The 22,300-nt window shown below is 47.8% G+C and overlaps 1 protein-coding gene across 1 annotated transcript in view; it reads left to right on the top strand.

The window, feature by feature from the left end:
- PCIF1 (phosphorylated CTD interacting factor 1) overlaps positions 1 to 22,300 on the top strand; it is a 199,871-nt gene that overhangs the window by 109,993 nt on the left and 67,578 nt on the right. Inside the window, exons 9-10 of the mRNA XM_075349755.1 lie at positions 4,994 to 5,093; positions 9,226 to 9,388. Of these exons, the coding sequence (XP_075205870.1) occupies positions 4,994 to 5,093; positions 9,226 to 9,388 (263 nt within the window). The remainder of the gene's footprint in view (positions 1 to 4,993; positions 5,094 to 9,225; positions 9,389 to 22,300) is intronic.

Raw genomic sequence — 22,300 nt, 5'->3', positions numbered from 1 at the left:
CTTCAGGCGGCTGTCGCCCATTTGTGAAGTTAGGTTTCGCCTACTTCTCAGTTTTTCTGTTTATTCCCACCCATGGACTGCTTTGGAACGTCCCATGGTCTGGGTCTCCCATAAGGAACGATGAAGAAAAAGAGAATTTTGTTACTTACCGTAAATTCTTTTTCTTATAGTTCCGACATTGGAGACCCAGCACCCTCCCTGTTGCCTGTTGGCAGTTTTCTTGTTCCGTGTGTTTTCACCGGCTGTTGTTGTAGACAGAGGTTCCGGTTGTTCCGGGTTTTGCTCTGTCTCTACTTGTGGGTGGATGTCATCCTTCAGCTTTTGCACTAAACTGGCTAGGACTGGCTACCAGGGGGTGTATATGCTAGGAGGGAGGAGCTACACGTTTGAGTGTAGTACTTTGTGTGTCCTCCGGAGGCAGAAGCTATACACCCATGGTCTGGGTCTCCCATGTCGGAACTATAAGAAAAAGAATTTACGGTAAGTAACAAAATTCTCTTTATTGTTGTAATACAGCAGAGCTGTGAGAGCTGCAGCAAATGTGTTTGTAAGGCTACATGCGCACGCTGCAGTCTTGGTGTCACAAAAAACTGCACCAAAAACTGCACCTTGTCCCAGAGAGCCTAGAAATGTGAGAAGAAAAAAAAAACCAAAACCCCGCTTGTAATGATGCTGCGTTTTTGGTGTGTTTGTGTTGCGATTGTTTATTTTGATGCATTTTAGGGTGTTTTCTTTTTGTGGAAAATATAGTGATGGCTGGACCAGACTGTGAAGATCAACCCCTGAGGGTTGAAAGGCACACGCCGGGGGTCGGACACTTGGGAAATATATATATATATATATATATATATATATATATATATATATATATATATATATATATATATATATATATATATATATATATATATATATATATAAAAAAGTAAAAATAAAAAAAACTAATAAAGCAAGCACAATTTACTTAAAGAGTCATCGGCACGGCTGTACACTATTCCTGCAGTCGCTCACTCGTCTTCCGGGGCCGCTCATTAAACTCATGCATATTTACTGCTTCCTCTGCCCACCGGTGTTTGTGATTGGTTGCAGTCAGACAGCGCCCCTAGCCTGTGTGACAGCCTGTTTGAAACTTCCAATCACAGACCCGGTCCGCAAGTGTATAGCGTACAGTAAAAATAAATAAAAAAAATTGATGTAGGGTCCCCCCATATTATGATAAAGATAAAGCACAGATGAAGCCCATGGCTGCAGGCTGCAGCCCCCAGACGTGTGCTTATCTTTGCACACGTCTTTGCACACTCCTATTTTAATACACAGCCGTTTTTTGTTTTTTTATTAAATTATTTAAATAAATAATTTGAAAAAAATGGCGTCAGGTCATCCCCAATTTTGATAACCAGCCAAGATAAAGACAGACAGCTGGGGGCTGGTATTCTCAGGCTGGGGAGACCCACGTTATTGGGAACTCCCCAGCTTAAAAATAGCAGCTTGCAGCAGCCCAGGATTGTTGCATTCATTAGATGCAACAGCCCCAGCACTTTAGCAGGCTCATCTGATTACCCTGATGCCGTGGAAATCAGGGTAATTAAGGGGGTAATGGCATCCCACAGGTGCCACTAAGCCTTAGATTAGTAATGGGAACCATCTATGAGACCCCCCTATCACTAATCTGCAAGTGAAAAGAAATAAACACAAATACCAAAAAAAATCCTTTATTTGAAATAAAATACAAAGAAAGACCCTCTTTCACCCCTTAACTACAAAAACTTAAAAAAACAAAACAAAAACAAAAAAAAAAAGACGCATGCGGTTCCTCCTATTTTTATGCACAGCCAAGATAAGTGCACATTTAGGGGCTGCAGCCTGTAGACGTTTATCTGTGCTGGATATTCTAATATCTGTTGACTCCATGCCAATTTTTTTTATTATTTATTTTTATACCACAGTAGACCCGCAGTCTGTGATTGGAAGCATCAGACAGTCTGTCACTCAATGTGGGGGCACGTCTGACTGCAACAAATCACATACACTGGCAGGCAGTTTGAACCCAATGAGTGGTCCTGAAAGAAGAACGAGAGGCCATGGGAGCAGTGTGACAGCTGCATCGGTGAGTATGAAGCGCTTGTTCCTACCCCTTTGCGTTGGATTCTGGTGGACTGGCATCCGGCCAGATACCAGGGATCAATCCTCCGCCAACCCAAGACGGCGGGGATTGACTTTTGAGTCCTCCCATCACTGGTGAGAAACGCAAGGGCAAAATGCAAAAAGATAGAACATCCTGCAGACAATAAACTGCAAACAATAAAACTGTAACGTGCTGCACAGCAAATCTGAATTCTCATAGACTTTACTGGGAAGTCAAAAGTGAGGGCTTTCTGACAACAAAACTGCACCAAAAAAACACGGCAAAAAACACAGCATGCGTATGTAGCCTAAGAACACAAAGTTCTACTGTTCTGTGTTAGCGTTCTATGTTTAGTGGGATCAAGAGCGTCATGATTGTCCCACACAGGAGTAACTGCCATGTCAGGGCTACTTCTTTGGAAGATGTAATGAGACCCTGTTCTCCAGAAGTGTGAGGGCTAGTAGAGGAGGAGAGCAGAAGGGTTTGTAATGTGACACAGCTTAATTCCGCTGCACTGCCCCTCTTCCCACACTGACTCATGCAGGAGGTTAGACCATGTGATCAGACCTATCTGTCATTATACATTTTCCACACATCGAAACCTGCTCTAAGCTTTGGTTCTTCTTCCTGTCGAGTGTTGCAGGCTGCTTATGATTGGTCAATATCATACAAAGAGAAGAAATGCACTCCCACAGTGAAAATGGTCTAACTGAGCCTTTAAAAAAAATGAACTCATTAGGGACCAAATTCTCAGTCAAGTAGAGGAGGAAAACCGGTATATGCCGCGCTAACACTCCATTCAATATTAGTAAAATTATTCCTTTATTGTTTGTATAGGTCTACGTGTTTCAGAGACATCCGTCTCCTTCATCAGGACATACAATGGAACAGTGAAATTAATAGGGACCAAATTCTATGATTTGCTAATATCTGGAAAAATGCTTTATTCCGTTCTGCATCTGGTGCCCAGTTCAACATAAAAAATTTGGTATAAGTTAGTCATTAAAGAGAACCTGTCAAGTGTAAAAATGACAGATATGGGGTTAATCTGCAGGTTAATAGCATTTGAAACCTGCTTGGCGCCTGCACATTGAAGGCCGCTGGCGGCGGAGGAAATGTATGTTAATCCTCCTAGCAGAGTTCGGGTTTCAGTCACAGGGGCAGCCTGGGTTAAAGGCAACCTGTCAGCAGAAATTTCGCCCAAAACCTAAAAGATTCCCCCTCTGCAGCACCTGGGCTGCATTCTAGAAAGGTCCCTGTTATTATTGTGCCCCATGTGAGACCAAAATAAAGACTTTATAAAGTGGTACCTTTTTGTATTCAGATAGTGTAAATGTGACACGGGGGCGGGCTCTCTGGCGTCCGTTATTCTGCCCCCTGGTCCTGTATGCCGCCCCAATCGCTCCTTTCCATAGCTGATGCACCGCCCACTGCTCCAGCCATCCCCGCGCATGCCCAGTGCCAGTCTCACATGACTGAGCAGTGTGACCGCTGGTGACGTGTGCGCAGGCAAGTGATTATGGGCGGGGCTGTGATTATCAGCAAGTACCCGCCCATAATCTCGTGAGCGCGCAAACCTCACCAGCAGTCACACTGTGCTCAGTGTAGATGCTAGACTGTATGGGCTGCTTCCAGGGATGACGTCCCTTTTGTCACGTGATAGTATTTTGAACACGCCCCTATCACGTGACAAAAGGGACGTCATCCCTGGAAGCAGCCCATACAGTCTAGCATCTACACTGAGCACAGTGTGACCGCTAGTGAGGTTTGCGCGCTCACGAGATTATGGGCGGGTACTTGCTGATAACAATCACAGCCCCACCCATAATCACTTGCCTGCGCACACGTCACCAGCGGTCACACTGCTCAGTCCCGTGAGATGGCAGCGTCTATGACACCTGCATCATTTAATCTGTAAATGAAAGTAAATAAACACGAATAAAATCCTTTATTTGGAATATAATACAAAAAAACACCCTCTTTCACCAATGTATAACCCCCTAAACACCCTGCAGGTCCAACGTAATCCACACAATATCCCATGGTGAATCCAGCTCTGCTACATCTGAATCTCACAGCGAGCGCCATAGAACACGACTTCCCGCTGTGAGATCCAGAGAATGAATGAGCCGCGATGACTGCAGGTAGGCGCCGTCTCACAAGCTGGGGGCGCATCTGACTGCAACCAATCAGAGGCCAGGCCAGACGGTGAAAGCCATACATATGAAATGAGCGGCCCTGGGAGGCCACAGGAGCAGCGTACAGCCAGACCGGAGCCTGGAGAAGTATGAAGCGCTCTCTTCATTATTATTTTCTTTATTTTTCCTTTTATTTATTTTTTTTTTTATTTTCTCAAGTGTCAGATCCAGATCAAACACCCGGGCAACTTTCTTTTCAGTCCGGGTCTGCCCAGCCCTACTTGGGACGTAAAAATCAGATTTTGTTTTGATGATTTAACACATGACTGTCTGAACTCTGGCTTACACACACAGAAGCATGTTACTTCCCAACCTCACACAAGTACTGTGCCACATATATTGCACCTATGTAGAATATGGGTTATACTGGTACTGAAGATTTTTGGCTTTCGTATGGTACTAAGATATAAACTCTGACTCTAATATATGTAATATATCCAATCATCACGGCCTCCAAGAGATCATGTTTTCAGCATTCTTTAATATTGCACAGGTGATACTAAGGGGATCCTGGAAACATGATCTGTTGAGGGATGCGAGGACGGGAGTTTTACATGCAGGTTTTAGTTTTTTACTGCACCTGACGTTATACTGTACTTATTTTATTTATTTTTTTGTCTGCATCTTATGATTCCGGTCATAATGCTCAGACTCTTTGTTTCCCCTCTAGGAGAGCCTCACCAGATATTAGAAAGGTGGTGAAATGGAATGTGGAGGACACGTTCAGCTGGCTTAGAAGAGACCACCTGGCAACCAAGGAGGATTATATGGTAAGTGGTGGCTAGAACAAATTTTATGAAATGAAAAGAAATTGGTTAAAGGGAATCTGTCACCAGGTTTTTGCTCCCCCATCTGAGAGCAGCATAATGTAGAGACAGAGACCCTGATTCCAGTGAGGTGTCACTTACTGAGCTGTGTGTTGTGATTTTGATAAAATCAATGTTTTTCTCTGCTGCAGATCTAGCAGTTATACAGAGCTCATGAATATGTTGGACTACCTGGCAGCACGACAAGTAGTCCTCTAATGATAATCTGCTGCTTAATCGGTTATTTTTATCAAAACTACACTAATCAGCCCAGTAAGTGACACTGCTGGATTCAGAATCTCTGCCCCTACATTATGCTGGTCTCAGATTAGGAGGCAAAAACCTGGTGACAGATTCCCATTAATACCATTCAGTTCTGGGGCCAAAAAAGTTTGCTGGTTCAGTGTTTATAGTGGCAAATGGTCTTAACTCTAGTTTGTTATCAAGAGTGATCAGATGAATTACAAAAAATGGCCACGTCATTCCTTGGCATAAAAATAAACGTAATCACAATAAAACACATTTCCACCGATTTTCAGCCCTGCCACAAAGTGACCTGCTTACCATTTACTCAGGAGAAAGTGTTAAGGTCCAGTCACACTAAGCAACTTACCAGCGATCCCAACAACGATAGGGATCGCTGGTAAGTTGCTAGGAGGTTGCTGGTGAGATGTCACACTGCGAGGCTCCAGCGATCCCACCAGCAACCTGACCTGGCAGGGATCGCTGGAGCGTGGCTACACGAGTTGCTGGTGAGCTCACCAGCAACCAGTGACCAGCCGCCAGTGCCGCGTGGAAGATGCTGCGCTTGGTAACTAAGGTAAATATCGGGAAACCAACCCGATATTTACCTTGGTTACCAGCTCACGCAGCTACACGTGCAGAGAGCAGGGAGCAGCGCACATTGAGCGCTGGCTCCTTGCTCTCCTAGTTACAGCACACATCGGGTTAATTACCCGATGTGTGCTGCAGCTACATGTGCACAGAGCAGGGAGCAGCGCACACTGAGCGCTGGCTCCTTGCTCTCCTAGTTACAGCACACATCGGGTTAATTAACCCGATGTGTCCTGCAGCTACATGTGCACAGAGCAGGAGCCGGCACTGACAGTGAGAGGGCGGAGGCTGGTAACGAAGGTAAATATCGGGTAACCAAGGACAGGGCTTCTTGGTTACCCGATGTTTACATTGGTTACCAGCCTCTGCAGAAGCCAGCTCCTGCTGCCTGCACATTTAGTTGTTGCTGTCTCGCTGTCACACACAGCGATCTGTGCTTCACAGCGGGACAGCAACAACTAAAAAATGGCCCAGGACATTCAGCAACAACCAACGACCTCACAGCAGGGGCCAGGTTGTTGCTGGATGTCACACACAGCAACATCGCTAGCAACGTCACAAAAGTTGTTCGTTAGCAGCGATGTTGCTAGCGATGTTGCTTAGTGTGACGGGGCCTTTATTGAGAGCAAGGTGGCTGATATCTCTCTGTCCTGCTGATTGAATTATAAGAGGAGACCAGTTGCTTTAAAAGGGGCCAGTGCTTGAAGTCATTGTATTCTTCTGTTAATCAGGGTTACCTCCAATGAAACACATGCAGTTATCGTTGCTTTGGATTAGAAGTGCTTTACAGGCAAGGACCTTGCCATTTTAAAGATTGTTTCTAAATCAACCATTCGATGACCAAGAATTTTAAAAAGGTTCAATTGCTTTGAAGAAAACTTCAGGGCTCATATGAAAGTCCAGCAAGCACAAGCACTGTCTCCTAAATAGGATTAAGCTACAGTGTTGGTTCCACACCAGTGCAGAGCTAGCAAAGAAGTCACTTCTCTCCAAGAAAAAGGATAGACTTACCTTTTGCAGATATCTGGAGTAAAGTTATTTTCTCTGATGAAGCCCTTTTCACATTGTTTGTGACCTGAGGAAGGATGACTGTCCAGAGAAGAGAATGTGAGTGCTACTATGAGTCCAGGTGTCATGTCAGCAGTAAAGCATCATGAGACCAGTCATGTGTGGGGTTACTTTTCATGCAAGGCAGTGGGCTCCCTCACAATTTTGGCTAAAAACACTGCCATGAATAAAGAATGTTCTAAGAGATTCTTCTCCCAACAATCCTACAGCAATTGTGATGAACAATGCTTTTCCATGTCACATGGCAAAAGTGAAAGCCAAATGGCTCATTTTGGGTACTTGGCTAAGACACTCCCCAGATCTCAATTTTATTAAGAATCCTCCAATAGGCGCACAAACAACAAAACATAAATTGTGATAAACTCCAAGCATTGATTAGATAAAATGAGTTTCTATCAGTCAGGATTTAAGCTGGGTTCACACATAGCGACAGCGACAACGAGGTCGCTGTTACGTCACCATTTTTTGTGACGTAACAGCTACCTTGTAAGTCGCTGTTATGATGGCTGCTTAGCTGTCAAACACAGCAGAAGCAGCAGCGATCATAACGACGGGCGTCGCTGTGCTACATGTGCACAGAGCAGGGAGCCGCGCTTAGCGCTGGCTCCCTGCTCTCCTAGCTACAGTATACATCGGGTTAATTACCCGATGTGTACTGCAGCTACATGTGCAGAGAGCAGGAGCCGCGCACACCGCTTAGCGCTGGCTCCCTGCTCTCCTAGCTACAGTGTACATCGGGTTAATTACCCGATGTGTACTGCAGCTACATGTGCAGGGAGCAGCGCACACTGCTTAGCGCTGGCTACCTGCTCTCCTAGCTTCAGTACACATCGGGTTAATTACCCGATGTGTACTGCAGCTACATGTGCACAGAGCAGGAGCCGGCACTGGCAGCGAGAGCGGCGGACACTGGTAACGAAGGTAAATATCGGGTAACCAGGGAAAGGTCTTCCCTTGGTTACCCGATGTTTACCGTGGTTACAGCTTACCGCAGCTGCCAGATGCCGGCTCCTGCTCCCTGCTCGCTTCATTTCGTCGCTCTCTCGCTGTCACACACAGCGATGTGTGCGTCACAGCGGGAGAGCGACGACCAAAAAATGAAGCTGGACATTCAGCAACGACCGGCGGCCTCACAGCAGGGGCCAGGTCGTTACTGGATCTTACACACAGCGACGGGACGTCGCTGCAACTTCACAGAATATGCTGACGTAGCAGCGACGTCGTTGTCGTCGTCGCGGTGTGTGACACCACCCTTAGTCCAGGAATTGATATCCAGCAAAGTCTTGATAAATAAGGATCAATACTGTGAATATTGAGGATTTGCATAACCTTGATGTATTTGTCATTAAAAGTGTAAAATTGTATAAGTAAAACATAAACGTATCGAGATGATAGCCAAATTCCAGTCAGTGTTAGACCTACTTCTAGTTCTACTCCCAATTCAAATCACCCAATTGTCAACTGCAATTCATCTTTCCAGTTTAACTCTTTGCAGTTTATCTTTTATTTGCATCCATTATTCGTATTTATTCCCATTTACTTTGGGTTTTTAACATTCTCTTTTATTTTATTATTATTTTTATTTCACTCACTTACATAGTGCCATTAATTCCACAAAATTGTTTAAAAGAAGTGCGAGTCCTCAGTGGTTGATACCTTTTAATGGCTAACTGAATAGATGGTAATAATAGCAAGCTTTCCAGACTACGCAGGTCTCTTCATCAGGCTCAGTATAACACAAAATCTGAAGAGTCTCATATTTATACACAACAGGACATAGAATGGGGCAGTAAATAAGACAAGTTATGTGAAGCAGAACGATCAGTATGGGAAGAGGATAAACTGTTGTGGCCATAAATATTGCAGCAGCTCATAGATAAGCAGTGTGAAAGTTTTATTGTCCTCTGATTGGGGCCTGGTCCAGAGGTAGTCTCGAAAGCTTGCTCTAATTACCATCTTTTCAGTTAGCCATTAAAAGGTATCAACCACTGAGGACTCTTAGTTCTTTTAAACAATTTTTTTTATCTCTGCTGGCTAACACGGTACAAAGATATATTTTACCTGTATTAATTCTACAGACATTTTGATCACTGTCCCCAATGGGATTCACAATCTAAATTCCCTATCAGTTTGATAACCTTTTATATTATGCTTACTCAGTACTGGTAGAAATTCATTTTCTCTCTTGTTCTAGGATCGTTTGGAGCACTTACGTAAACAGTGTGGCCCTCACATGACAGCAGTGGCGCGTGATTCAGTGGAAGGCATTTGTAGCAAGATCTACCACTTCTCCCTAGATTATGTAAAAAGAATCCGTGAGAAACATTTGGCACTGCTTCGTGACGCTAATATACCAGGTGACTAACTGAACATATTACAATTAGAGCTGCATTTGTGTGAATGGTGGAGGTTCCATTGTACATCCCCCATCGATTCATAGAATAAAGGGATAATAGACCCTTCAGCTTTTTCTATTCACAGATCTGATCCCAGCCAAGCACTATTCACATAAATGGAGCTGATCTGTACTTCCTACAAAGCATTACGTTGAAGGAATAAGTGTGCAAACAAAAGAAATCACTGGAACTTTGGTTCTTTATTTTACCATCACTTACTTTGGCAGTAATATACCTTTCAAGGGAACTTGTCACCATAAAATATGCAGCTAATCTGCAAGTATTTTGTAGCACAGGGGCAGCTGAGTAGATTAACCCCTTCACCCACGGGCTGTTTTTTGGTTTTGGTTTTTTTTGTTCCCTTTCTTCCCAGAGCCGTAACGTTTTTATTTTTCCTTCAATCTTGCCATATGAGGGCTTGTTTTTTGCGGGACGAGGTGGACTTTTAAATGAAACCATGAGTTTTACCATATAATGTACTGAAAAACGGCAAAAAAATTCCAAGTGCTGAAAAATGAGTTCGTAGATACCAAACATGTATAAATTTACTTTTATCTAAGGGGTTAAAAAAATTCAGAAGTTTGTCCAAAAAACGTGGCCCCATATTCTGCGACCCATAGCATTCTCATATTTTGGGATTTGGGGCTCATTAATGGCTTATTTTTTTCATTTCGAACTGATGTTTGTAATGGCACCATTATTGTGCTGATGCTACATTTTGATCGCCTGTTATTGTATTTTGCGCAAAATTTGCGACAACCAAAAATTGTAATTTTGGCATTTGGAATTGTTTTGCTGCTACGCCGTTCACCGCTCAGATTAATTGATTTTATATTTTGATAGATCGGGCATTCCTGAACGTGGCAATACCAAATATGTTTATATTTTTATTTTTTTAGCCCTTTAATTTTTAATGTGGAGAAAGTTGGGTGATTTGAACGTTTAGGGTTTTTTTTACATTTTTTTTTAAACTTTTTTTTTTTCTTTCTTTCTTATTTTACTAGTCCAACTAGGGGACTATAAGGATCAGCAGTCTCATTGCTGATTGATTTCTGTTGGTCAGAGCTGCACAGCTCTAATCAGCAGAAATGCTGCTGTCCTGTTACAGCTGCTGCTCTGCCACTTGTAACCGAAACTACGTGTTGATAGCGACAGGATTCATCACATGACCCGTCACTACTATTGACAACCATCGGCTCCCCAAGATCGCATCATGGGGCCTTCGATGGCAGCGGGGAAAGGCGATTTCCCCGCTGCGGCTATTTAAATTGCGCTATCACATTTTGATAGTGCAATGTAAGGTGTTAGCGATCCACCCACGCCTGATAGCCGCACATGTCTGCTGTTCAAATCAGCAGACGTGCATGGATTGCCATCGGCTCACTGCAGCAGCCAGCAGTGATCACCCCTTCACGATTTAGGACATACCTTTACTTCCTAGGTCGTGAAGGGGTTAATATATAGTTTTGTGAGAGAGGATTCAGTCTAAGGCCCTGTGCGCACGCTGTGTTTTTTCTGCTTTTTGGTGCAGTTGTTGCCCAAAACTGCATGTCTTTCCTTCTATAGCAAAGTTTATGAGAATTCAGAAGTGCTGTGCGTACATTGCTGTTTTTGTTTCCTTGCAGTTTTAGTTTACACACTGCGTTTTTTTGACGCTGTGTTTTTGTGCGTTTTTTTGCGGCAAAAACTGCACAAAAACGCACCCGCGTCAAAAAAACGCGGCAACAAACGCATGCGTTTTGCCGCGATTTGGTGCGTTTTTTGCTGCGTTTTTGTTCACTGCGTCTTTATGCGTTTTTTTTATCAGTGAACAAAAAAAAAAAAGGTCTGATGTCATTTCCTTCATCAATATGTTCTTCATTCTCCACTAGTGTATGCAGGAGAGCAGACAGCTGGAGAACTACAAGGCTCAGCATACTCCATCCAATAGTGTATGCAGGAGAGCAGACAGCAGCTGCAGAACTACAAGGCTCAGCATGCTCCATCCAGGACTGTATGCTGGAGGGAGAGTCGGGGGGAGCAGACCTACAAGGCTCAGCATCCTCCATCCAATAGTGTATGCAAGAGAGCAGACAGCAGCTGTCGAACTACAGGGCTCAGCATCCTCCTTCCAGGACTGTATGCAGGATTTCTTTGCCCCCTCAAACAAAAAAAATGACGTGGGCTTCGCCATATTTTTGTATGCTAGCCGAGTACTACAGGCAGGTATGGGCTGCCCCCAGCTGCCTATTTGTACCCGGCTGGGAACCAAAAATATAGAGAAGCCCTTTTTTTTAAATTATTTCATGAATTTCATGAAACAGTTAAAAAAAAAAAATGACGTGAGCTTCGCCTAATTTTTGTGTCCAGCCGGGTACAACTAGGCAGCTGGGGATTGGAATCCACAGTGCAGGGTGCCCATGCTTTCTGGGCACCCCCGCTGCGAATTGCAGTCCGCAGCCACCCCAGAAAGTGGCGTTTTCATAGAAGCGCCATCTTCTGGCGCTGTATCCAACTCTTCCAGTTGCCCTGATGCCGGGTGGCTCACTGGGTAATATTGGGGTTAGCTGTATATTATCAGCTGGCCCTAAGCCCGAAATTCATGGTGTCACACCAATATTAGACATGGCCACCATGAATTTCTAGTAAAGATAAAAAAACCACAACACACAGAAAAATATTTTTATTAGAAATAAAACAACACAAGTAGTGACTCCCTCCACAGTAGTCCTGGGTCAAGGGTCCCGCGCCGTTCAATCTGGATCCAATATCATCTGATCGTTTTGCTGGAAGGCAAAGCGATCAGATGATGTGTCAGGATCAAGTGCCTGAATCACATCACACATCAGCTGATTGTATAAAAGCCGTTTATACAATCAGCAGATGCATCGGTGAAAAAAAAAAAAAAAATACTTATGTGCTGATTACCGGCAGCTCCTTCAGCGGAGTCTGATCCCGTTCGATCGCTGCAGCAGCTGCCGGTAATCAGGGATGAAGTCTCCTGACGCATCCGCTGATAGGTGAAGCCGGCCGGCCGCTGGCGTCAGCCCGAGACTTACGATCAGCTGACGCGTCAGGTGACTGCATCAGGTGATCCATCGCCAGGTCCTGCATCCATCGCACGTACCCGGGGAGACTGCACACAGCCGGTGCGGCGATACCAGGAGGAGGAGATGGGAGCGGGCATGGCACTGGGAGTCTGCTGACAGGTGAGTATGACTTTTTTTTTTTTCTACTGTTCACTTTTGTTTTCGCAGCCGCTTCCACCTCCTGCGCGTACATGACACCGCACGGCAGCATACATGCACAGGATGGGAGGTGGAAGCGGCGGTGACGGTACCGGGAGGATTCACGCTTCTGTGTTTACTGACAGAAGGAATCCTCTTCCTGTACATGTCACTTTACTACCCACCTCCTGCATTTATAGCTGCGTTTTTGGTCTTAGAAACGCACTAAAACGCACCAAAACGCACCTATTTGCGTTTCTCATTGCATCTTTCAACATCCCATTGCACTCAATGGATGAAAAGCGCAGTGAAAAACGCGAGAATAATTGTCATGCTGCGTTTTCTTCAGCGCTCTATTGGGAGACCCAGACAATTGGGTGTATAGCTACTGCCTCCGGAGGTCACACAAAGTATTACACTAAAAAGTGTAAGGCCCCTCCCCTTCTGGCTATACACCCCCCGTGGGATCACGGGCTTACCCAGTTTTAGCTTTGTGTGCGAAGGAGGTCATACATCCACGCATAGCTCCACATTGTATAGTCAGCAGTAGCTGCTGACTATCTCGGATGGAAGAAAAGAGGACACATATAGTGTCCCCAGCATGCTCCCTTCTCACCAGATGGTGTTGCAAGGTTGAGGTACCTATTGCTGGTACAGAGGCCGGAGCCCCACATGCTGTTTTCCTTCCACATCCCCTTGGAGGGCCCTGTGGAAGTGGGATCTGTCGGCCTCCAAGCCCTGAGGCCGGGCTCCATCCACAGACCCAGAAGAACCTGATGGATGTGGAGCACGAGTACTATCAGGGACAAGGCCCTGCATCGGTCAGGTACTCGGTGTCTCCGGCAAGCACAGCACGCTCCGGGCTTGCTGGGCGCTATAGTGCGCCGGGGACATTAGTGATGGGCTTATGTTGCTGCAGCCATGGCTGAGCGACGGGTCATGTTTAGGAACTTGCGCCGACCGCTCATACGGCGGCGGCGCTGATGTGACTTGTAGTGCGCTGGGGACTTGGCGCCGACCGCGCTTTTACGGCGGGGGCGCCTGTAACTTTAGTCCCCGGCTTCTGAGGCCTGGCACCGCTTCGTTCCCGCCCCCAGCCCTGCCAGTCAGAGGAGGGGCGGGACGCTGTACAGATCTCAGCGCAGGGAGCTGGAGTCTGCTTTGCATTCTCCAGCCCCCTCTCACTGAACACAGTGAGATGCCGGGTTCCCGCTCTTGGCTGGGGCTCGCCCACGGCCCGCCCCTCTGCACAGGACGTGGAAGAGAAGCCGGCAGCCATTATGGTTTCCACTCTGGGAGAACGGAACCAGGCACAGGTTTTTGAGCGACCTCATACTCGCGCTGGGCGGGCGATAGGCAGTACTGGTCCCACTAATACTGAAGTGGGCTTTTGAACTGTGTGCGGATATGCGATGCAGCACTGTACTGTCGCTATTCTGGGCATACTCTCCTAGATGGCTAGACAAGTGTTCAATGATTAGTCTGCAGTGTTTGTTGGCGGATTTGGCAACAGCAAAGTGCCAAGGCACAAGCTTTCATTGCCGCTTCGTTTGCAGGTGCTGCAATTGGGTTTATTGTCATGCTATACATGCACTATATGTCGTTTTTCTTGGCTAATGCACCTAGTTAAACAGACAATAGCAGCAGTAAGGCAAGGCTGCCAAGGCACAGGCTCTCAATGCTGCTTGATTTGCTTGTACTGCAGTGTTTTTCTGTCATGCTTGTATGCTATACATTTCCTGTATGTCGCTATCCTTGCCTCATGCTCCTAGTTAACTAGACAACAGCAGCAGTAGAGCAGTGGTGCCAAGGCACCAGCTTGCAAGGCTGCTGCATTTGCATGTGCTGGCAGTGTTTACTGTCATGTTTGTATGCGATACATTCACTGTATGTCGCTATCCTTGTCTCATACTCCTAGATATATAGACAATAGCAGCAGAAGGCCTAATGTGCTAAGCCACAAGTTTCACTGCTGCGTGTACTACATGTGCTGAAGTGTTTACTTGTACTTCAGGCTTGTATGCTATACATTCACTGTATGTCGCTATCCTTGTCTCATACTCCTAGATATATAGACAATAGCAGCAGAAGAGCTAATGTGCCAAGCCACAAGTTTTCAATGCTGCGGGTACTACAGGTGCTGAAGTGTTTACTTGTACTTCGTGCTTGAATGCTATACATTCACTGTATGTCGCTATCCTTGTCTCAAGCTCCTGGATAAATAGACAACAGCAGCAGAAGAGCTAATGTGCCAAGCCACAAGTTTTCAATGCTGCGTGTACTACATGAGCTGAAGTGTTTATTTGTACTTCATGCTTGTATGATTATTTACTGTACGGTCGCTATCCTAGGCTATGCACTTAGATAGCTAGACAACAACAGCAGAAAAAGAAAAGGCCAATGAGGACTTTATATGTTGCTTGTACTGCATGTAATACGAGTCTAGGACCCCAGTGCGGGCAATTGCTTGACCGGGGTTTTCGGCTATATGTGGTTAAAAGAACCACCTGTGCTTCCTGTCCAGAGACAGGGACGAAATTGCAGTTTCTTTCCGCTGTTATATTGGCTGTGACTATGGCTGACATCTTACAGTCTGGCAGCCCACGCAGACCTTGGGCAATATAGTTGCAATGCCCCTGGCCACCATGATTTGAGGAGCAGCTCAAGGCTCCAGGGTGGTTTTCACGCGTCCCAGGGGGCAGGCTCCGACACGGACGTCAGTTCAAGAGGGCCTAAGCAGGCTCGCTGGGAATAGCCCTCGACTCCATCAGTGAAAGAGTCAGCTTCACAGCAGGGGAGATCTCTTTTCTAATATCGCAAGCAATTGCGTACTCGTCTGGCCCTCTGATCCTAGAGATGCAGTCCAGAAACGCAACGCTTTTCACGATAAGCGTTCTCCGACCGTATTAATGAGACACTCTCCTCCCTGATTGGACAAGCGCTAGCCCAGGTCCAAATGTGGATCTCCCGATCTCCAGGCTTGCAGCTGGATCTATAGTTGTAGTGGTGGATGGGGCTTCACGTCAAAATGCCATTGACAGATAGATAGGTTCTGGCCGCAATCTGTCTATGAAGCTATCGGCAGGTCGGTTGCTCCGGCAGTCGCAGCCGTGAAGGCACTCCAAGCTATTTCAGATAGTGTTGCGCAGAGGGACGCTGTCACCGGTACATCTCGGTCTCAGCAGCGTCTGTAATCTCGCAATCGCCGCATGGCGAACCATGCTGTTAAGGCTGTCCGAGACTCTACGAGCCGGACGGCGGTGGCATCGGCCATCTCCGTATTTTTTACGCAGAGCCTAGTGGTTAACAGATTGGATCAGATGCTTCTTCCAACAAAGTGCTTAACCAGGTTGCCTTTATCTAGTGATAGTCTGTTGGTAAGGGTTGAATGAATTCATTCAACTGTCCAAAACGACTCAAAAGGCCCAGAAAGGCATAGATTCCTAGCAGGCTCAAGTACGCCCGGGGAAGGCAGCCGGAGGAATCGCTACCAAAGCGTTTTTTTTTCTCATATTTTTCAGCCTTCTCACTCCGCAACCGCGGGGAGCAGACTCCCCCGCTTTAGCGACATTTACCTACCACAGGTCAAAGGCCGGTGAGAGAGAGTCAGTTTGTCTCAAACTACCTCTCCGACCGAGCCGAGGCTCTTCTGCAGGCAGGACGAGTGGTAATCCCTGTTCCTCTTCAGGAACCAGTTACGCCTTTTGCTTCGACCTGGTCGTGGTGCCAAGATAGGACGGCTCCTTCCGTCCCGTTCTGGAATTTAAACTGCTTAACAAGCACGTGACAACCAGGCGGTTCCGGAGGGAATCACTCCGCTCCGTCATTGCCTCACTGTCTCAAAGAGTTTTTCCTAACATCCATAGACATTAGGATGCTTATCTCCACGTGCCGATTGCTCCAAGGCACCGGCGTTGGCTACGGGCATATTTCGTTTTGTAGCCCTACCCTTCGGCTGGCGACAGCCCCACGGGTTTTTCACCAAGTTCATGGCAGCAGTGGGAGCAGTCCCGCGCTCTTACGGTCACTCTGTGATCCCTTTCTTGGACAATCTACTTGTCAAGGCACTCTCTTTTAGAAGCATGCCAACACAACCTGAACATGGCGCTGGACCCTTCCCAGAGTTTCGGGGAGGTCTTTGACTTCTTCTAAGTTGAACCCAATCGCTGGCATATCTTGGCATAGAGTTTTCACACTCTCTCAGTGATAGTGAATTCCGCTGGACAAACAGCGTTCACTACAGACGAGGGTGCAGTCTCTCCTTCAAGGAGGCGCCTCATCCAGAGGCGAGCCTTTTCACGCAGTTTCATCTGCGTCCGCATCATTAGAAGATTCTTCGCTAAGGGGAAGGAAGTCGATGTTCCTACACAGTAACGTCCCCCTTTCACAGACGGTCAAAGACCGTCTTCAGAGGAGTCCACTCTTCAACTCAGTGGTCTAGAGCTCTGGGCAGTGTATCTTGCACTGCAAGCTTTCCTGCAGTGGCTGGAATGCAATCAGAACCGAATTCAGTCGGACTATCCACAGCGGTGGCGTACACATTCCGGACGTACAACACTAGGAAGCAAGTCTTCCTCAGTCGCGAGGACGTGGACGCAGGGGAATGGGACCTGCTCCCGTTTGGCTTCAAGAAATCGGTAGCCGCGGGATGAGGACGGACGTCGACATCATGGCGTCTCGGCAACTACAAGGTCTCGATTTTCATGGCGGGAGCTCTGGCGACAGGCGCCTTGGCTCAAGATTGGTCGCAGTTCCAGCTTCCGATTGCTGCCGCACTATTCTCGTCGCCCCAGACTGGCCGAGGAGGTTGTGGTACCGAGATCTGTGGCATCTCACCGTCAGTCGACTGTGAGCATTACGTCAGGGTCACAATGAGACGGGCTCGCCAGCCGCGGTTTGCCAAGATATTCCACAACTCGTGGAAGATATTCTTATCTTGGTGTTTTGCTCAGGGAGTGTATCCCTGGCCATCGGCTTTGCCTACTTTGCCTGCCCTCCTGCACTCTGGTCGGGAAAACGGTTGGTCGCTCGGCTCCCTTTAAGGGCAAGTCTCGGCACTATCCGTGTTGTTTCAGAAGCGTCTAGCACGTCTTCCTAAGGTGCGCACGTTGCTACAGGGAGTGTCATATTGTGCCCCCGTACGAGCGGCCGTTAGATCCATGGGATCTGAACGAGGTACTCGTTGCTCTCCAGAAGCCGCCTTTCGAGCCTCTGATGGGAGTTTCCCCTTTCTCGCCTGTCACAGAAAGTGGCTTTTCTAGGGCGATCACGTTTCTTCGGCGAGTGTATGAGCTGGCAGCTCTGTCATATCAGGCTCCCTTCCTGGTGTTTTCACCAGGACTAGGTAGTGTTGCGCTCCATTCAGGAGTTTCTCCCTAAGGTAGTATCCGCGTTTCAGCTTAATCAGGATATATCATTACCTTCATTTTGTCCTCATCCGACTCACCGGTTTGAAACGGGTTTACATTTGTTAGATCTGGTCAGAGGACTCAGAATCTACTTTTCCCGCACGGCGCCTATGCGCCGATCTGATGCACTGTTTGTCCTTGTCGCTGGTACGCGCAAGGGATTGCAGGCTTCTAAAGCCAACATGGCTCGATGGCTCAAAGAACCAATTCTTGAAGCCTACCGTTCTGCTGAGCTTCCGGTTCCATCAGGGCTGAAGGCCCATTCAACCAGAGCCGTGGGTGTGTCCTGGGCATTACGCCACCAGGCTACGGCTCAACAGGTGTGCCAGGCAGCTACCTGGTCGAGTCTGCACATTTTCACCAAACATTATCAGGTGCATACCTATGCTTCGGCGGATGCCGGCCTAGGTAGAAGAGTACTGCAGGCGGCAGTGGCCTCCCCGTAGGGGAGCGCTGTCTTGCAGCCCTATCAAGAGGTATTTATTTACCCACCCAGGGACAGCTTTTGAACGTCCCAATTGTCTGGGTCTCCCAATAGAGCGCTGAAGAAGAAGGGAATTTTGTACTTACCGTAAATTCCTTTTCTTCTAGCTCTTATTGGGAGACCCAGCACCCGCCCTGTTGTCCTTCGGGATTCTTGGTTTGTTGCGGGTACACATGTTATTCATGTTGAACGGTTTGCAGTTCTCCGATGTTATTCGGAGTGAATTTGTTTAAACCAGTTATTGGCTTTCCTCCTTCTTGCTTTGGCACTAAAACTGAGTAAGCCCGTGATCCCACGGGGGGTGTATAGCCAGAAGGGGAGGGGCCTTACACTTTTTAGTGTAATACTTTGTGTGACCTCCGGAGGCAGTAGCTATACACCCAATTGTCTGGGTCTCCCAATAAGAGCTAGAAGAAAAGGAATTTACGGTAAGTACAAAATTCCCTTCGTTCCAGGACCCCCAGTGTGTGCAATTACTCAACGGGGTCTCTGCTACAGGTGGCCAAAAGAACCACCTGTGATCCCTGTCCAGGGACAGGGACGGAGTTGCAGTTTCCGCTGATATATTGTCTGTGGCTATGACTAACATCTTACAGACTTTGCAGTCCAGACAGACCTTGGGCAATGTTGATTCAATGCCCCTGGCCACCCTGATTTCGAAACAAATCATGGCTCCAGGAGGGTCCCATGCATCCCAGGGTGCAGGCTCTGACACGGACGACAGTCCCAGACGGCCTAAGCGAGCTCCCTAAGAACGGCCCTCGACTTCATCACAGTACTCTCTGTATGACGAGGCAGACGTAGCTGTTCAGGACTCTGATCCTGAGACCGCTCTCAATCCGGATACACCGGATGGTGACGCTATAGTGAATAATCTTATAGCGTCCATCAATGGAAGGTTGGGTATTTCTCCCTCAACTCCTCCAGTGGAGGGGTCAGCTTCACAGCAGAAGAAATCCCTATTTCGGTATCTCAAGCGTATATTGAGTACTTTTCTGGTCACTCTGACTCCAGAGAAGCAGTCCAGGAACATCACGCTTATCCCGATAAGCGTTTCTCCAACCGTATTGAAGATACGCGTTGTCTCTTCCCCCCCCTGACGTGCTCAAGCGCTCCAAGGGTGGATCCCCCAATCTCCAGGCTTGCGGCTAGATCTATAGTTGCAGTGGAAGATGGGACTTCACTTAAAGATGCCATTGACAGACAGATAGCCCTATCGGCGGGTCGGTTGCCCCGGCATTCGCAGCCATAGAGGCACTCCAAGCTATTTCAGCTAGTATTGCGCAGAGGGACGCGGTCACATGTACATCTTGGCCGCAGTAGCGTCCTTCACCTCGCAATGTCGGCATTGCGACTCAAGCTGTTTATGCTGTCCTGGACTCTACGAGCCGTACGTCAGTGGCGTCCGCCAACTCCGTGTTGTTACGCTCCTAGTGTTAAGGGATTGGAGTAGATGCTGCTTCCACAAAAGTGCTTAACCAGATTGCCTTTATCTGGTGACAGACTGTTTCGTGAGCGGTTGGATTAAATCATTCAACTGTCCAAGGGTACGGATTCTTCCTTACCCCAGCTATCAAACAAGACCCATCAGGAGAAGGGACAGTCGAGGTTTCGGTCCTTCCCAGGCTCGGGCACGTCCCAATTGCCCTCGTCCAACAGGACTCAAAAGGCTCAGAGGGGCGCAGGTTCCTGGCGGGCTCAATCACGCCCGGAGAAGGCAGCCGGAGGAACCGCTACCAAGGCGGTTTCCTCATGACTTTCAGCCCTCTCTCTCCGCGTCCGCGGTCGGTGGCAGACTCCCCCGCTTTAGCGACATTTAACTGCCACAGGTCAATGGCCGGTGGGTGAGAGACAGTTTGTCGCAAAAACTTCCTCACCGGCCGAGCCGAGGCTCTTCTGCAGGCAGTAGGAGTCGTAATCCCGGTTCCTCCTCAGGAACAAGAGACACTTTTTACTCCGATCTGGTCGGGGTGACAAAATAGGACGACTCCTTCCGTTCCGTTCTGGACCTTAAACTGCTCAACAAGCACGTGAAAACCAGGCGGTTCCGGATGAAATCCCTCCGCTCCGTCATTGCCTCAATGTCTCAAGGAGATTTCCTAGCATCAATAGACATCAGGATGCTTATCTCCACGTGCCGATTGCTCCAGAGCACCGGCGTTTGCTACGATTCGTTATTGAAGACGAGCATCTTCGGTTCGTAGCCCTACCCTTCGGTCTGGCGACAGCCCCACGGGTTTTCACCAAGTTCATGGCAGCAGTGGGACCACTCCCGCACTCTCAGGGTCACCCTGTGATCCCTTACTTAGACCATCTACTTGTCAAGGCACTCTTTTAAGAGGCATGCCAACACAGCCTGAACATGGCGCTGGAGACTTCCCAGAGTTTCGGGTGGGTCCTCAACTTTTCAAAGTTAAACCCAATCGCTGGCATATCTTAGCTTGGGGTTTCACACTCCCTCAGCGATGGTGAAGCTTCCACTGGACAAACAGCGGTCACTACAGACGGGGGTGCAGTCTCTCCTTCAAGGAGACACCTCATCCAGAGGCAGTCCCTTTCACGCAGTTTCATCTGCGTCCACTTCAATAGAACATTCTTCGCTAATGGGAGGGGAAGTCTATGTCCCTACACAGGAACGTCCCCCTTTCTCAGACGATCAAGGACTCTCTTCAGAGGAGTCCACTCTTCAGATCAATTGTCTGGAGCTCTGGGCATTGCATATGGCCCTGCAAGACTTCCTGCAGTGGCTGGAAGGCAAACAGATCCGAATTCAGTCTGACAATCCACAGCGGTGGCATACATCAACCACCAAGGCGGACTACGCAGTCGGCGAGCCTCCCAGGAAGTCCGCCGGATTCTGCTAGGGGTGGAAGACAGAGCATACACCATATCCGCAGTTCACATCCCGGGCGTAGAAAACTGGGAAGCAGACTTCCTCAGTCACCAGGGCGTGGACGCAGGAGAATGGTCTCTGCACCCGGACGGGTTTCACGAATCGGCACAACAGCAAGGTCCCGGTTTTCATGACGATCAAAGAGCTCTGGCGACAGGCATCTCACGGTCGGTCAACCGTGGGCACTACCAGACCGGCCAGACTTACTGTCCCAAGGGCCGTTTTTCCATCTGAATTCTACGGCCCTGAACCTACTGTGTGGCCATTGCGTCCTAGATCCCAGTGTCCTCAGGATTATCCCACGGGGTCGTTGCCACCATGAGACAGGCTATGAAGCCCACGTCTGCTAAGATCTACCACGGAAGTGGAAGATTTTCTTTTACTGGTGCTCTGTACAAGGAGTGTCCCCCTGGCCATTGGCATTGCCTACTTTTCTTTCCTTCCTGCAATCTGGGTTGGAAAAGGGCTTGTCGCTCGGCTCCCTTAAAGGGCAAGTCTCGGCGCTATTGGTGTTTTTTTCAGAAGCGTCTAGCACGACGTCCGCAGGTACGCACGTTCCTGCAGGGGGTTTGGTCATATCGTCCCCCCGTACGAGCGGCCGTTAGATCCATGGGATCTGAACAGGGTGCTAGTTGCTCTCCAGAAGCCGCCTTTCGAGTCTCTGACGGATGTTTCACTCTCTCGACTATCACGGAAAGTGGCCTTTCTGGTAGCGATCACGTCTCTTCGGAGAGTGTCTGAGCTAGCAGCGCTGTCATCCAAGGCTCCCTTCCTGGTGGTCCACCAGGACAAGGTAGTGCTGCGCCCCATTCAGGAGTTTCTCCCTAAGGTAGTATCCTCGTTTCATATTAATCAGGATATCTCCTTACCTTCTTTTTGTCC

This window comes from Anomaloglossus baeobatrachus, chromosome 5 (genome assembly GCF_048569485.1).
Source record: "Anomaloglossus baeobatrachus isolate aAnoBae1 chromosome 5, aAnoBae1.hap1, whole genome shotgun sequence".
NCBI lineage: Eukaryota > Metazoa > Chordata > Amphibia > Anura > Aromobatidae > Anomaloglossus > Anomaloglossus baeobatrachus.
This window is presented reverse-complemented; position numbering and strand designations above follow the sequence as displayed.